We start from the raw sequence: 17,997 nt of genomic DNA, 5'->3' as shown, positions 1-17,997 counted from the left end.
TTATTAATACCTCAAGTATAGATGCAGTGATAAAGCCACGATTTTGCTGCTCACAAAATATTGCAAAATAATTTTCAATACATAGCAATTTTTAATTTATATGTTAGATATAAATGCATTCAATGTGCTATTATATTTTATATAAATAGATGTAAAGTTTATTCAGTACATACTTTATTTATATTATATATTATATGATATATATTATATTATATTATATATATATATATAGTATAAATATTATACTATATTTAATAGAACCATTTATAATTGCTTTGGGAGACTGACCTTAATGACTTTTTTTTTCAAAATACGATGAAGTGCATGATTTCAGATGAATAGGGAAGTTTTAATGCAGTGAACAAAACAAAAGACATTATGAGAGAACAACTCCTTTGATCTCAGCTCAGTCATAGGGCCCTGGACATTAGGTCAAAATGTGTTAGGGACAAGGGGACTCGCCAGGGCCACAGCAAAGCCACAGACTCTCTACACACCAAGCAGAGAAACTAGTCAAGATCCAGCTCATTTCCCTCTTTTCCAGAGTAAATGAACTCTCAGCTCACAAAATCCAACACCATCAACAACTTTGTGAATCTTGGCTATTTATGTAATAAAGAGGGAATTAAAAAGAGCAGGTCTCTGGAAGAACAGAGACCCAAGTTTCTCAGTTCATAAAACCTTTGTATTTATCCTCCAGCACATTGCCTGAGGAAATACCAATCAAGTTAGCAAAAGTGATAGCAAAAACATCTATTGATATAAAACTTCTGTAAAACTAATACATACTAACTATGACTCGTTTAAGATGCCTTGACTGGAATGCATTACATTTACTTATGTGCCTCCTTCTCCTTTCCTCTTCAAAAACTCCAGTTTTATGACTTCTAGAGTCACACTGCTGGCTTCCTGAAAGGCCCAGCCAGTAGACTACACAAGGCCAGGTACTCAGCAAAAACAGCAAAAAGCATTAGAGAACATACACCGTGTCCTGAACAAATCTGGCCGTCGGCAGTGCCTGGGCAGGTGCTGAAGTTGAAGGCCTCGGTGGGGAGGCAGCGATGGTCGAGGCACACCATGTCCGGCCCACACGGCGTCCCGTTCTCCACATAGCCCAGGTCCGTGTCCTCATCCAGCTTCACGTGGCCACCGCTGCAAGACAGGCAAGAGGACCCTGGAGACTTGTGCTGGGATTTGATGGTTCTGCTTGAGAAACTGGGCCCTGGGCTGCTGCCTGTACTTCTGTGCTATACAATGCCCAGGACCAGGCAAGAATAAGTATTGGCTTAGTGATCTCACGGGGCCTAACATGAAACAAACCAAAACTGTGTCTCTACATCAAACAAATGTAAATCATGAAAACAAGGACCATTTTTCCTGTAAAACAGCTAGAGTTTGATAAAACTCAGTTTACTTGTTTAGGACGTCATTTCATCTTACAGTTGTGTAAAGCTATGAAAACATGTCACAACTATAATTAGAATTCAGCTTCAATATAGCAATGAATTAGGCTGTCAGTTAACTTTGGCAGTGCAGGCATATGTCTAAGTATTTAGGGTACCTGAAGTACTTTGCAAAAATTAAAGAATGTAAAATCAAAAGGCCTGAGAAGAGCATTATGCCTCTACAGGCAAAATTATCTATTGAGGGGACTGTGAAACTGCCCCACAGGCAGTTAATTTTCTGAAGCTTAACAAAGGTTGAACTGAAATAATGATTATGTGTTAACAGAAAAAGAAATTAATGTAAACAGTTTTTCTGCACTTAGGAATGAGAAAGCTGCTTTTCTATGTAAGATGGATATTGATTGTTCTGTTTTCAGGATTTACCTGCAATTATAGACTTTTCCATAGTGCAAGATTGATGTTGTGATTTCACCATCAAGTTCTCCGAGTCTGGGTACACTGGATATGTTGGAGCACAGAAGGTATCCACAAAGCACATCCCTGCATTGAAAGAATAAACAGATACTTGTAAAAATAGAAGTCAATTAAAATGGACAATCAAAAATACAACCACTTGCTTGATAACCTACTTGTTATTCCTTGCTTTTCTCCCACTGACAATAACTCCCATAAATGATGCTGTTTCTGGAGAAAATTCTTCTCCTTGGAAGTTAGATTGGGAAAACTCTGTTTTTAGAATGTATTATCAAAAATGCCCTAAGTAATAACAAGCAGGGAGCTGGCAAGAACAAACCACATCAAATTGATTTAATGAACTACTAACATACAGTAACTGGTCCATAAAGGAGCAACAGTAGACACTGGTTCTAAATACACTCTCATAGGACATATATGTAAGGGAATTATAGACACCATGTTTAATTCAGCTGCTGAAGGGATTTCACTATTCATGTGTGGAGACTTTTGCACTGGCAGAATAGTAGGGTTTGACATTTTCCATACTATTGAATATTTTTTACTTATGAATATTTAATGGAACATAAGTAAGGTTACCAAATCTGCATTAAAAAAGTGGGAAAGAACATTAGTTCACCGGTAGGTAGAAAATGTCATGGACAGAATGGAGAAATCTGAAAAAACAGTTTGATAAGGACAGGTGAAAGGTTGAGAAATTGTCAGAACTAATCAACTGCATATATGCAGAATGTGAAAAAATGCTTTTGGCAGCAACTTGGCAGGTATATACTTGGAAAGTTATAATATCATGAAAAGTGAACACAACTTAGCAATGCAATGGCACAGCATAAAAAGTGAACACCACACCAAGATGTGAAACCAAAGGCTGCTCTCCTCTGCACTGCTAACCCACACTGAGTACTAGAGCCACTTTGGTCCAAGCTCTCCCAAGCTCAGATGATGCTCTCTTGTCAGGGATCGTCTCTTCTTGGCACCCTGCTCCATCCAGGATTTCTTGCACAAAGGTCTGCAGGAGAAGGCCAGAAGTCTGATCCACAGAGGGAATTTCTGAGTCTCTTCATGCCAGCTAAAGAACTGGATCAGGGGTAAGAACCTCATTCTAGTAACTTTCCAAATGGATCAACTTACTGCTTATTGCACTGTATCCAAGAGTCCTTGTCTCTTCCACAGTTTCCTTTCTCAGTCCCCTCAATATTCAGTTTCTCATAGCAGTACCTGTCAGCTGCTGTCACTTCTAAAAACAGAAACAAATCTCTTCTAAGATGACGACTTCGAAAAGCCATGTCATGAGAAATGGGGATACAATCAAAGCAAGCACAGCTTTCCAGTTGGTGAAGTGAAACACCATGATTTGCAGGTGGCCCATGAAACTCTGCACAGTGCTCTTCTTGGTTAAAATCTTTATGATGGCACCACAGGACTATTTTTTAATTTGGAAATTTTGTTCAGATTGATGAAAGTTTATTGGTCAAAAGTGTCCAGAAGCCACTGCAATAAACTAATGAACATGAGTATAGGCTCACTAGATGGTTATTAATGAGAACTGAAGTTCCAGATTTCAGAAGAAACACCAGTAAATTAACCAACACTAGAGAAAGAGCTGGAAAAGAGGATGGAAAGACAAAATGATGGGGGAAGAAAGGGAGAGACATACCATTCTAGATGTTTTCAAGGTTCTGAATATGTCTCTTCCATAATTTTTCTTAGCTAAGATAGTCTTTCAAGCCACATGTATTACAAACAACTTAGAAACATTCACTTACTTTCACCCCATATATATTTACACTGCCGGTCCCTGGTTTTACATCTTCCTCCAAAGCAAATACCCTAGAAAGAAAGAAAAAAATGCAGAAAATATTTTGAATTACTTGATGTTCTGAAATATGTATTTCTTTAACATAAAGATTAGTCACACACTTTATATTGAGGCAATAAATATGTGATTCTGTCTTTTCATCCAAAATATGACTAGCACCCAAAACTCATGAATGTTAGCAAAACTGTCCCAAGGTGACTTCCAAAGATCTTAAAAAAAAAATCTATAAAAAGCAATATATAACAGCAGAAAGAATATATAACAAACTGAAGTCCTATTTACCTGCCTGTTATCACATGAATATCCATCCATTTTATGGATATTAGGAGAACACTATAGAAAGAGAAAATAGGTAATAGATCATAGATTAGACAATCATGAAAGCAAAGTACACAACAAAAGTCATATGAAAAATAATTTCAATATTATTCTGTTTTTTCAGCATCAACAGATTTAACGCAATTTTAACACACCATACTATACAAAACATAGTAATTTCAAGATTATAGGTGGGGTTTTTTGTCTCATGAATAGAAGACACAAAAATCACCTGGCTGGAATTTCCTGTGCAGTTCTCTGCAATATCACAATCATTCACTGCTTCTCGACACAAAACTCCTTTAGGTTCAAACTGGAAATAAAAGCACAGAAAATTATTGTCTTGGTTTTTCCATATCTTGCCTTATATGCAATGCTTCCTTACAGTTTTATCTAAAATAATAAAAAGGAAATATTCACATGCTGACTGACATGAGAAGACTCTCCTTTCCCTGGTGTGTATGCTGCACCACTCAAGCCATTTACTGGTGCGAGTGGTACCATTCTGAGGCACACCCTCCCAAGGGCATGGATTGTGGGGCCGAGCAGGAGAAGTCTCTCCTGGGACAGGGGATCCCTGGAGGTGTCCAAGCCAATACTGCAGTGGCTGGCAAAATTATCCTACCAGGTCACTGTGCCTTTTTGTGACTATTATACTCTTCTTTATAGAACAGAAGGAGTCATCCTGATCTTCTCTCTGGGGATGAAGAACGCTGCAGAGCTCTATGTATAAACACTTTAGTTATTTTAATACCCCACTGTTGTTGCAGACCAGGAGCTATTAATAAATGTACTGAATCCTGTACAGTTTGACACCATTTTCTAAGGGACTGGATATTTAACAATGAAAAGTGTACCAGTGACCTAATACAGACATTTTGGCTAAAGAATTATTTGCTAAGTCTCAAGACCTGGAAAAGAAGGAAGACATCTCCTTTGAGGCAATTTTAGTGTTCCTGGTCATGGACATATTACAGACTCCTTATTTTTCCTCAAAGTTTTCTTAAGACTGTGATACCCAGTTCATTTTGTAGGCCTGTGATTTTTTTATTTTGGATCTGCATGAACATATATTTTTGGGGGGACAGCTGCTAATTCCACAGCTGGTGGGAGCAGTGGAAGAGCTAGACTATGGTACTTTCTCAGCCCTCAGCTTCTTTTTTCTACTAGTCACTGGAAAAATGCAAGCAGACACAAATGTCAGAGACACTGCAGGATTCTGGGATGTGTAATCACCACATATTGCTTGTAACCCCTCCTTCACTCCTGCTTTCAGGCAGCATATTACAGGGGAAGGTAACCCCAAGTTTGGGAACTATTATATACAGTATTTTGAGTTGTCCTGATAAACACCTCCTAGGGATATATGTTCTGTAAAATTCTACTTTTCTGTTCATTCACTCATCCTTGCCACTCTCTAAGTAGATAAACCCTTTTCTCACTTGCAAAAAAATAAGACAGGTATACAAAAGCTTTGTTTCGTTCTGAAAGTCCTTAATATGGTGCCTATGTGACTTGGATTCTTGAGCAAAATTCACCCACACTGGCAATCTGCAGATTTATTTTTATTATTACATTTAAAAAAAGAATGTGCTTAGGGAAATGTGATGTGTTCCAGCATAATCTGTGCTTTTTCTTTTTTTAACATTAGGATGAGCACAAAGTCAAGAATGTGGCCCACAGTTATTATTAATGATCTTCCTAATGAAGTGAAACCCTCAAATGTGCACAGACAAAGATAAAAATATCACGCATAGTACACCACCGTTTCAACTATATTAATACTTAATTATGTTTTTTACTAAATTAGTACATCATGCCCTTAAGGCATGATCTGGTTAAACCTCCTTTTACTATTTACTGATATATCAAGAAGAATACCTTACAGTTTACATAAGGCTTGATTCCCTTCACTCAATGGTATTTCAGTCAGTCCAAACATGAGACACAGGCTGACCAAACTGAAACTCAAGTCAGGTGTCTTTTAGATGAATCCTTCTGTGTAATTCTGCTGGCTGCACTTTTGTGTTTTTTACTATATCCTTCCCTCAGACACTCTGTGGTATGATTTTCCCATTCAGTATCATGGGGAAAATCCAGAGCAACACACCTGGCATTGGGAGTGGCACATGGATAAGGATGTGCATGTTCACAGAATGACAGAATGGTTAGGGTTGGGAGGGACTTTAAAGATCACTAGCTCCAACACCACTGCCATGGGCAGGAACACCTTCCATTTGCTCAAAGACCCATCCAGCCTGGCCTCGAACTCTTCCAGGGATGTGGCATCCCAAACTTCTCTAGTCAACTTGTTCCAATGCCTCCTCATTCTCATAGTGAAAAAACAAGGGCATTTAATGAAACCTTTATGGTTAATTTATCCTTTAAGCAAGGATGTCTAATGAGATCTCATAGAACTTCAACCTGATTCAAACTTGTCTGAAACTGGAAGGATTCCATTTTCTTCTGCATTTGATGGCAGTCCCTGCCCCAGAAAGCCAGGCCTAAAAGGCAGAGTACACCCTCAGAAAAATCAGATTTCAGCCAGTTTTAAAAGGTAAGCTTTCGGAAGAGTAATCACAAGGTCTGCAAGGGAAAACACGTGTGCTGTAGTGCCTGCAGCCACCTGGATGCATTCCCAGCAGGCTGCTGCAGTGAAGGTCACTGCCCTTACCCGGCACTTGCGACAGCAGAGCCCGTTGCTGCACTGGGAGCCCGCGGTCAGGGTGCAGGTATTGCAGCACTCTCCTCCTTCATTGGCACACTCCTGAGGAACACACACACACACAACAGAATACATGGGAAAAGCACATGAAGCCCAAGCTCTCACCACTTCTCGTCTTAGCATGCTACCTGAATGGATTTTCATTCATTCTTTTAGGCACCTAGAGGCAGAAAAAGGCATGTACTTGTGGGGCATGAGACTGCTGCTTCCTGTGCAAGATAAAAAATAATTTTTCTAACTTCATATTGTCAACCATTAAATACTAACATTTTAGCACCTCAGTCTAGGTCCATCAAGGAAAATGCTTTCTTTTATGTCTCTGAAGGTCTGCTTCTGCATAGGCAGCTATTACTATGAACCCCTGGCACACAACCTTCACCTTGCTTGTCTTCCTCCACTTATCATTAACAGCAGCAATGTGCAGTACCAACTCTTGGAAAAATCTAGTTGGTAATTTAAAGTACATTGCACTTACCGCTATTGTCCCACAGTCACATTCCTCTCCATCTTCCACAAAGCCATTGCCACATTCTGGAGGATCCAGAAGCTGCATGGAAATTCAGAAATCAAAGGGCATGTCTCTGTTAAGGGACTCATTGTCATATTTGCTTTGTGCAACATGGTTTTTGAGCTAGCATTCCAAATGCATTAACTGAAAAACAGTACCCACAACTCAGGGAGACACAGACTGACACCAGTGAAGCATACAGAGAATCAATACTCCTGAAAATTAATACAGGAATGCTGCAGAGTCACATGGTATCTTCTGTGCATAGGTCATAGCTTTACAGTAAATTCAGTTTGAGTAGAAGTTACAAACAAAAAAAAACAACAGGTGTGACAATAAAGGAAAAAAAACATTTTAAAGATACGACAATTTCATTATCTTCACAGCAGTTGCTGTTGTTCTGGAGTTCAAGTGACAAGGGCTGAAAGGTTAAAGCCTGCACTCTAAGATCAGAAGTAATAGCCATAAAATTTAGTCCTTTTATGTGGCTCAGAAACGCTTGGGAAGGAGAGAGGCTAGGTTTCTTTGTCAGTTTTTGTTGCAGGTGGATTTTTCTTTCTATTTTCCTCTACCACAAGGAAACTTTCTGCAGTTTTCTATGAGTATGTATGACAGGCAGATGTGCACAGGAAGTACTGCTGATGATCCTCCCTTTCAGCCTTCCCACTGGACTGTAACTTAAAAATCAAAATCTGTATATTTGTATGCAATAACCTCTTCTAAGGGACACTTACATTCTGTTCTTTCTGGTTTAATTTTTTCTGTCTTCCTAAAACTTTAAAAGGTAGTTCTTCTAAAAGAAAATATTTTTTTTTTCCTTTGGACATAAGAAAACATAATAGTAGCTTTTATTACATAAATGAGAAGTCATTTAAGTGTGTCACCAGACTAAAATTTTGCAGGTAATCCTTTGAGTTCTCCAATTAAACTAGGACCACTCCAAAAATCACTCTGCTCCTGAGCCATCTGCACAAGTACATCATACATGGTGTAGAGCATTTCTCACCGGCTGCTGCCTTTCTGTCAGGAGCCCACAGGATGGAGCATCACCCCACGTACTTCACTGTGCCACAAACCACAGCCTGGCACAGGCTGATGAGCTATTATTAGGTCCCCTATTGAAATGGAAATTTGACTGCAGCATGCAATGCACATGTAGAATTTAACATAAAATGTATGCAAGCCCTTAGAATTATTAAAGAGTTGTTAAAACTGCTTGTTTCCTGCGTATTTTTCCAGACATCTTAACTTCTTCAGTATCTCTCAGTGCACTGCACAACAGAGACAAAAACACTGCAGTAACAGAGCATTCTGCCTTGCACTATTGGGCCAATTTGGTGCAGTACATAGGGACAGCTAAAAATGAAATTGAAGAGAAAAAAACACAAACATTAAGAGCAAATTGAATAACCTTTCCCCAGAGTCATATCATTCATCCATTCGTTTGAAAAGAGCATATGTTCAATCTGCTCCAGCAGCCATTGATGTAATTTTTGGGATTACAGCTGATCTAAGAGTGGAGCACTGCCAAACGCTGCACCTTGTCACATCAGCTTTCCTTTATCTCATAATGCTTAAAAAATAAAAACTAGTTTGTGTCTCACCACCCTTGTTAGGAAACACATGTTTGACAGCTTTGTTAATTAGACAGACATCCATTGACAAAACCTTTAAACCATCCCAAACCACAATGCATAAAAGAGACTAAATCACCCTGGCTTCCTCATCAAACTCACATTTCTGCATGCCATCAAAAAACCCCCTAAAGTGCTGCTAAACTAAATTGAAAGGAAAGTAATTGGGGTTTTTTCCAACTGACAGATGTGTAAATGAGCACAATCACTAAAGTAAAACCAAGTAAGACACATTATACTATATAAACAATTCACTCGGCAAGTAAATAAATCTACCAGTATTTCTCTCCACCTTTAATGAGATGGAAAAAAAGCAAACTTCTAAAAGGTACATTCTAAATAAGAAATTTTACATCTTATTAATGAATTACAGTGCTTTCTCTCCACTTCTAGCAATATACTCCTTCATCGAAAGAGACTTTAAAGAGATAAGCAGGCTCAGCTTGTCCCAATTTGATGTTTTCCCTTCTTTAACTTTTAGTGAAATCCTGTGGTTGTCAGAAGATGCACTTTTTCTCAGGTTCACCAGAAGGAGCATGCATCACTCCTGAACTGACTTTCTTCTCTTTTACATCTGTGACCATTTTGTTTACCAGATAAGTCTTTTTTCCACATTGGACTGTCTTTCTGTCTTAACCTCTTTCTTTTGCTTGTTGAAAGACAGCCATTAAATACAGGTTAACATTAATTATATATAGAAAAGAGTCAAGATCATTATTCTGCTTGCTCTACATTTAACACATGCCTCAGTAAATGGAGCAGGAATATACTGAAACACTGCTGCAAATCCTCCATTGCAGACCTGCTGTAAATACAAAATTGTATTGTATTTACAATATTCAGAACAAATTGTGTGAGGGATGATTCTTGATCAGAGGTTGTGGGTACTCTACTGGACATGAAACCACTCTATTAGAAATTTATTTTAAAGTAATTTCTAAACTAGTATGAATTAAGATAATCTACTTACACCCATGTATTACCTGAACAGTTAGAAACAACCAGAACTATCAAACTACAGGTGTTTTTTCCAACATAATTTTCATTTTTCTTGGTTTCATCAAAATTAGCAATAGAATAGAAATAATATTCAACATTAATGTAATGCTTACTTTGGTTGGTTTATTGAAAAGGCAAGCTCCACCTCCATTGTTTAAAAATTCATGATACTCTTCAATATCACACTCGGAGAACTTGCTTGGAAGATAGTACCTAACAGAATAAGGTAGAAGGATTACTTTCTCTGGTGCTTTTACACTGTACTTTCCTTTTTTGAAAAAGAGGAAATATAATGTTACACTTCAGAAAAAGAAGGAAAACATGTTCGGAATCAGAGTGACTATCTGTTTCTAAGTCTATCTAATTTGAAAATCCTTCCAGTAAATAATAAGGAAATTTCAACAATGACACAGAGCTCAAGGAATGTGAGAGGTCTAGAACATTTCACTACATTTTTACAGGCCAAACAGCACAAATCTGATTAGTGTGTTGTTTGCAGAAGCGTGACTTGTTCCACTAACAGGTCTGATCTCAGAAATATATTTATTTCCTCCCATAAATACTGCAGGAGACAAAGAAAACTTATAGTTTGTTTCTCTCTTAGAGGAAATGGATCCCTTAACCACAGAATTTTTATATAGTAGAGTTATGCCATTTTAGACATGCTTCTAACAAACACCTGCCATTTCAGGTTCCCTCTGTCATCTGTCCTACTCAGTAACAATTGAGTGCCCCTGAGTGCCCCACCTAAAAACAATGTGATGCAGAGAATCTTTGCATGGATCCTTTCCACAGGGAAATAACTTTTCCCAAGGCAAGTGCAGTGATCTTTATATTCAGGTCCATAGTCATGAAAATACTTATGCTTCAAGGAGATTTTGAAGTCTCAAGGGCTTTCCTCTATCACTGGATATAAAAATATTGGCCAAAGTGCTATCCTGCACTGCTGGGGAGAGGCAGCTTCCAAAACATAATTGGCTTTTTCCATCTGTAATGAATTAGGTCTAAACACTAAAAGGCTGTGGATTTCACCAAAGTTCAGCAATAAGCTAGGTAAATACAAATCTTTTTCATGTCCCAAATAGTTCGAAAGGTTTGAACTTCAGATAAAGAATTTAAAGGCCCTAATAAGGGAATTTTTAACTTTTACAAGAATCAAAAATGCCTCTCAGACTGGCTTTTTAAGTTACTAAAAATCAGAAAAATCCTACCAGGTATGTTTTCAGGTATACTAAGGTAAAAAGGGCATACATTCACATTTTCAAAGAGGTCTGAATGAGACATACTTTTCTCAAAAATTTTCTGATCACAAAGCTACTGTGAAAATTTGTGGATCTATTAGAAATTAATCAAAAACTGAGCCCTGTAGATATCTAAAACTAGAATACAATGTAATTCATATCTAAAACTAGACTGTAATGTAATTCATATGCATGATAATAGACAGACCTGTAGTAAAAGGTGCTAGGGACTGAGTGTACTTCAGAAAGCATCAAATTTCATCCAGCAGCAAAAATTTGCTGATTCACTAGTCACTATGTTAAAATCTCTCCAGTGACACTATACATGGGCATGAACATACTCAGCCTAAAATGGGGGCAGTTTTTCTAACCATGTCAGAAAAACTGGGCATTAAAAATGATAGAGACAGATGAAAGATTCCAACAAAAACACTGAAAAAAAGACATGCCTCAGAAATTTCACTATAGGATTTTAAGAATTAGGGTGAATCATTGTTTCCACAATTTAATAGCAAACTTGCATGAGAAAATAAGTTACGCCTGGTTTGCTTTTCTGCAATGACCTGGCTTGACTGTTGAGCCCTGTGCTTTCCAAGTGAAATCAGCATTCACCAAAAATCTTCACATTCCCTTCTCATGAACTCATTTATTCACACATTTCTTTGAAGGTGTTTATGTTATATATATGGTATATACCTAATACTTTACTTTCTGAAAATTTCGTCATCAAAAATACTCTGCTAAACTGCAAAAGAGAAAACTTTTCACACTTTTCGTTTATGTCACTGTATGAAGAACATGACTTTTCTCTAGTGACATCTTACCCCATATCTCCCATTATGCATCCAGACCACATGTCCTCACACTTACACTCACCTAACAAAAAAAATAAAAAGATAAAAAAAGTTACATCTCAAGTCTTGTGGGTCCAAAATAATACAATTTTTACCATAAAAAGAACACTGCACTTAATTCCATTTCATATTTCCAGACAAGTTGAAAACAATAATTTGCTGGCTTATTGCACACCTTAATTTAAGTGTATCTGTGCACCATGCCAAAATTTTTAAAAACTCCACATGATTCTATATGCAATCCTTAGTTTTGAAAATATGTCTTGTTTTCCTTTCCTTCTCTTAAAAGAAGCTGCAGTATCAGTCTTCAGCACCTGCAAATCATGAGTCAGCTTTCTTGTCTTCTGTGTGATGATACTCACTTCCCAAATTTTCAGAGTTAAAAAAATAAAAGAATAATTTTATTTTTTATTTTTTTAGTTCTCTTCTTCGACTATGATAATGTGATTTTGAAAATCTTCCCTTGAAAAACCCCAAACAATAATTCAGACCAAAAAAAAGCATGGTGATCAATGAACACAAGGTAGTACAGGAGAATCTATCAGTTTCTTCCTCTACTCTCCCTCCCTCCCTCCCTTCTTCCCTCCCCTGCCTGCCTCCCTTTCCCATGCAATTCCTTTCTGCCCTGCCAGCTGGGATCACTTTGCTCTGCTCTCAATCCTCCTCTTTCAAAGCTTTTCACTTTTCACTAATTTCACTTAAATTTCAGTAGAAATGCTTTCCACTTGCATGTTCCATAACTTCTCTCACCGTACACATGAACATCAGTTTATTGCTTCCCTTTTAAAAGCACAATTAGAAAGGAAACGAAGCTCTGTCTGACAATTGCACTCTCACCCTACCAAAACAGCATCCTGCCTCTCTCAGCCATAAAGAAAGGGAATCACCATTACAATAATTTTCACTTTTACCCTGCCCCTACATCCACTCAAAAATATGTGGCTGGAAAAGGAATACTGAACACGTCTGTAGGATAGAGCAACCTATACATTTCTAAGTATTTTTTAAAATAGTATTACATAATCTGAAAAAAAAGTCCTTTAAATGCAGAGGTACCTCTGCATTATATATTGTCTTTATAATGCCTGAAAAAAAAAAATCCATTAATCAATAGAGTAATTTATCTTTTTAAACATAGGCCACATAAGCATGCACAATCCAGTAAGTCTGCAGTCCAGTTCATTATCTAAATTGTTTCAAAACAGTATTTTTATTTTAATCATATCAGGCTGGGACTTCACATAACATAGAAGCGGGAAGGCGAGGTGCTTGTTGCTGGCACAGTGGTGGAGATTAAAGCATTGTAAGCAGACAAGGATAACTAAGTAACTGAATACCATGGTTACAGAAAAGAAATGGTAGCAGTCTGGTAGCAAATACTGGAGATTTGGGTAAACTAACAGAGAAACAGGGACTTTGGGTAATCTACAAGAGGAAGTGAATCAAGTAAAACAGATAAAAAGTTGTATTGGTAAAACTGTTCTATGTAACAGTACTGAGGAAGCTCCTCATTATTCCCACATCAAATAATGTATATTCCCATCCTTGTGTCATAAGATGGCAGCCATTTGGTCTGTGGGTGGGACACCAGTCTCCCTGAAATGAATGGAAGTGGGAGGCACCTTTATGGTCTATTTTGGATGAAATGGTGACACCAGTGCTGTCAGGAATTATGAGCAGGGAGATACTAGAGCATTCATTTAGAGGAAAATTAATACGTCAGACCCTTCTCCTGTTACTGCAAGAAATAAAAATACTTCAACATTGTGAGAAACAGAAGGAAAAAGTACATATCAGAAAGACACTGATAATATCCTCCATTTTTTAAGACTTTTCTCTTGAGACAGAGTGAAAAAGCAAATAAAATTACCACTTAGAAGTTTTCTTCTGTCAGAGAAAATGCCAATGTTTTGGGCCAAGGTCTGTGCCAGGGTAACTGCCATTAAGTCTGGCTTTCCAAACTGAAAGAAACAAGCAAGGTAGGAAAAGTAATCAGTAACACACAGGTATCTCATATTCAAGTGAAGCTTTTCTCATATCAAGGCAAAAAAAAGGCAAAATCAGATACACACTGTTGTAACTCTTATTCAGGGTAGACAGATGAAAACTAAACACTGGCTTATAGACAAGCTAAGTAAGAGAAAGTTTGTCTCTCTCGGCATTGTGGCTGGAAATATGAATGACAGGATATTGCAGAATTTGCTTAAAAGTGTATTTGAAGTGTATTGACTTTATTCACTCATCGCTCTTCATTGAAGTGTCCCTTCTAAAGAGCTGCACTAAGATTCTACATCATCTACAGCAAGAAAAAAGAAAAATATTTTGAGGAACACGTCTGCACTGATAAATTCCATGCAGATAAATTTTCACCACTTTTTGCTCATGCCAGTATCCCCACCTACCTCATTCACACCTCCGCCTTTAAGCAAGGAGCAGATTCCACCAGTGTGGGCTACACCACTTCGACTGCTCTGAAATCGACTCCCCCTTTGAACAAAATGAAAAGAAAAAGAAGTTTACCCTGCTCTGTCCATGAGTTTTGCACCTGCCTGTTCCAGTATCTACCCTTCTGATTTCCAGATGAGAAGCTGGCATGTGCAAATGCTGGATGCTACCACTGTGCTGCAAACTATGCAAAAAACAAATGGGAAAAACATATAATCGCTCCCAAACCTCACAGGACCAGTTATCTCCAGAAAACTTATACCATCTTCCTTCTTACTTTTCAGACTACCTAATATAAGAAGGGGACTATTTTGCCAAACCACTCAAATCTGCCCAGAAACAAGAATGTTTCTTGACATTCTACTGCAGCGAGTGCCTTCTGCTGGCACATGCTCCAGGCAGAGTTCAGGAGAGGACACCATTCTCCCAGTGCACAGGTCTAGTGAAACAGCACATCTCTAACTGAGGAGTGCTGATGTGGTAAAACTCAAGGGGAGATGTATTAGCACAAGATGCAAAGGTAGGTGAAAACTCCCTGGAACTACAGCCAATCTTATCCGAGGAACAGATACGAGCCTCTGAGCCTAAATCTCATCACCTCTTTGGTGCTGACCACATCAGCATGAATGACTGCCAGTTACTGGAGACAAAATATACTCTGCTCCACCTGAGAGTACTGATCCATCTGGCAAATTATTTTTCTCAGGTGAGAAGAGAAAAACACCAAGAAGGATCACAATAGGATAACTGTGCGAAAGGTGGAAGCTCATTTGTAACCATTGTACCCTCACACCAGCTACCCCCACCTCTCAACTTAGCTGTGTTTCACTCACAGACACAATTTCAGAAACTGCTGTTTCTAAACAATCTATGAATGTAATACCACAAACACCATTGGTGGTGGTGCTATGGATAGCACTGGAATTAGCATTACAGTGGTACCCAGAGTCCCAGCTACAGGCCAAATAGGGCTCTCTTTTGTCCTAGTCAATCCACACACATTCACAAGAGCCAGACTTTTCCCCCAAAGACTTTACAATGTCACCAGAGAAGATACACGAAGGATATGAAAAAAGCTGATTCCCATATAAGAGATGAAGATCTGAGACACAGAGAAACCAAAATCTGCAAGCACTTCTTGCAGATCTTACTAGCTTTTTTCAAGGCAGAAATCAGTGGCAGTAACTAAGCACGTGCAAAAATTCTGAGGGTGGATACTGGGCTTGTATATCCTGGAACCCTACTGAAGTCATGTGAAGCGAGGTGTTCAAGTTAAGTTTATTCTTACAGGCTCCTAAAACAGTCAGCAGAGAGAAAAAAGACTCCAACAGAGATATTTGTTTGGCATGTCTTGTGTGGATCAAAAATCTCAGCCATGTATCTATCCTGTATTTTTGTAAGTATATTTTATTATATCAATCTTATTTTCAAAACAAGATATTTAGAGAAAATTACATTCCTCTCAGTTTAGTGTTCTTACAGCTCAAATGTCTTGGGAGAACAAACTGTTTTGAGGATCTGAAACACTTCAGTAACCCTGCAGCATGCAGGTCATTCAGCAAAGTGAAGCAGGCCATAGTGCACTTAAGCAGAAAACCTCATTGGTTTCAAAACCAATGTTCTGTCTTTAAATAATCCGAGCTCTATTGCTGAAGAAGCCAACCTCTGAGGTGGAACCATGCATGACTCCAGATAGCTGCACTTGTGGAGTAGGTGATTGCACAGAATAACAAAGAATTACAGAGCATGCAGCTCAGGTTTAGTATGTTAAAACTAAAATATGAGTCAAACCTCTAGTTGCACTGGCAGGCAGTTTGTGCACTAATTTTTCCCACCTCCCCATCCAAAACATTATTTTCTGAATTATTGTGGATTACACACACAAGAGAAAGGAGATGCATCAGCCCCTTGTGAGAAGCAACCCCCAAGGAAAGGAAAAAACCCAGTAATAAAACATCACACAAGGTTACGTACGAAAAAAGGTGAACTGCGTCACTTTTCTCTCTGATAAAATCCCTCCTATATTTCATAAACTCACGTAGAGTCACCAAGGGGTTTTCAGATATGGTGAACTTGTTATCAGTAGCCCAGGTTTCCATGGCAACCAATACTATCCTGGTGTTAAGTTGTTCTTTATATATCTAGTACATTAAGAGAATGAACAAATACATTACGTCAAATAGAAGAAAGGTGAGGTTTACCCCTTTTTGCTACAGCTTGCCTTTTTACATAACTAAATATTTAGCTTATTCTAGCACACTTTACATCCTTGTAGGTGATTTTATCTCCCTTAAAACCAACGAACATAAAAACCAAATAAAACCAAAATTTTAGGCTTAATTCTTCAATCAGTTCTCTTAGCCTTCCCTTAGCCTACACAGGCAGAGGTACATAAAAGAAAAAAGTGATTTTTGAAAAATTACTACATTCCAAATAGTTCAAAGATTTGAAATTAATGGGTCTTTTATAACAGCCAGCTCACCCAGTGACACACAAGGGCCCTCTTATGTGGAATAATGATCTATAAAGCCATATTTTTCATTGTTATATATGCCTACAGGAGTATTTCAGCTCATGCTGGCTGAATCACAAGAAAGGGACATCCTTTCAATGCTGCCTTAACACTCTACACCAAGCATTTTCTTCTTCTAGTAATACTTTTCTTTTTCTAATACTTTCCTGTGGTGAGGTGCAAGAGCCAGCACCAATGTTAAATCAACCAATTTAACATCACAAATATAATCCACATAGTTCATGTGTATGTCCCTATTCTAACTCATTTACTCAAGTGCACTTTTTCTGGAGAAATTTTAATGCATTAGAATTTCAGATTGTCTTTTGGGTTTGAAATTGTCAAAACAGGGATCCTGTGCTAGAAATTGTAGTGTCTAAGGTGTTCTTTAAAACTCAGACTCAAGGGACCAATCCAGCTGGATACCTAAATGCTTAAAGCCACAAAATAAATCCCCTCTGATGCTTTATGTTAGGCAAAGCCTTGGTACCGTGAATGATCGTGGTTCTAGATGAAAATCTGTAATCTTCATATACATTACTGTATTAACATATTATTGTTATACCATGAACTGACAACTCCTGCATCTTTCGTCAGGAGAATCTTATGACTCATCTCACACGTAAAACAACATATAGTTGAGTGATACTTACTAAATCTGCCATGTTCACAACTGATTTAGCATAGCTGTTGGTATGGCCGACTGACAAACGGTGCTTTTTACACTGTGAAACAAGCACAGACCTGTAACTGGTACAGATTCTGGAAAAACAAGGTCCATTTCCAAAACACCGTGAAGTAAAGAGAAATTATATCAACAATAAAGCCCCTGCACAATGTTTGTCTCTTGTTGTTTATAACCAATAGTAGAAAATTGTTCAGAAATGCACATTACTGATAGACTTTACAACAGCTGTTGTGAGGATGTCAATTCCTCCTTAGAAAGTACCCTAGGATCTTTACTGGAAAATTATATAAGAACAGGAACATTCTGTTACTCTCTTCATTATCATTATTGTTGACAATCTTAAAATTAATCACAAGTGCCAATGTAGAAATTAG

General features: G+C 37.9%; 2 protein-coding genes across 4 annotated transcripts in view; both read right to left on the bottom strand.

Annotated features, from left to right (window-relative positions):
• The window catches only part of LOC107215556, a gene marked incomplete at its 5' end in the record, with an annotated part of 821,761 nt that overhangs the window by 510,041 nt on the left and 293,723 nt on the right, over positions 1-17,997 (bottom strand). The window lies entirely within an intron of this gene.
• ADAM22 (ADAM metallopeptidase domain 22) overlaps positions 1-17,997 on the bottom strand; it is a 56,009-nt gene that overhangs the window by 26,238 nt on the left and 11,774 nt on the right. For all 3 annotated transcript variants that reach the window (XM_033511833.1, XM_033511835.1, XM_033511834.1), the window contains exons 6-19: positions 17,589-17,660; positions 16,398-16,564; positions 14,381-14,465; positions 13,849-13,939; positions 11,949-12,000; positions 9,997-10,096; positions 7,218-7,289; positions 6,692-6,784; positions 4,250-4,330; positions 3,982-4,032; positions 3,647-3,710; positions 3,012-3,117; positions 1,830-1,946; positions 984-1,152 (exon numbers count right to left, since the gene is read on the bottom strand). In XM_033511833.1, coding sequence (XP_033367724.1) covers positions 984-1,152; positions 1,830-1,946; positions 3,012-3,117; positions 3,647-3,710; positions 3,982-4,032; positions 4,250-4,330; positions 6,692-6,784; positions 7,218-7,289; positions 9,997-10,096; positions 11,949-12,000; positions 13,849-13,939; positions 14,381-14,465; positions 16,398-16,564; positions 17,589-17,660 — 1,320 coding nt within the window. The remainder of the gene's footprint in view (positions 1-983; positions 1,153-1,829; positions 1,947-3,011; positions 3,118-3,646; positions 3,711-3,981; positions 4,033-4,249; positions 4,331-6,691; positions 6,785-7,217; positions 7,290-9,996; positions 10,097-11,948; positions 12,001-13,848; positions 13,940-14,380; positions 14,466-16,397; positions 16,565-17,588; positions 17,661-17,997) is intronic.

The sequence above is a fragment of the Parus major genome, chromosome 2, assembly GCF_001522545.3.
Source record: "Parus major isolate Abel chromosome 2, Parus_major1.1, whole genome shotgun sequence".
NCBI classification, from domain to species: domain Eukaryota; kingdom Metazoa; phylum Chordata; class Aves; order Passeriformes; family Paridae; genus Parus; species Parus major.
The sequence above is the reverse complement of the archived record's forward strand: the minus strand, read 5'-3'. Positions and strand labels throughout refer to the sequence as shown.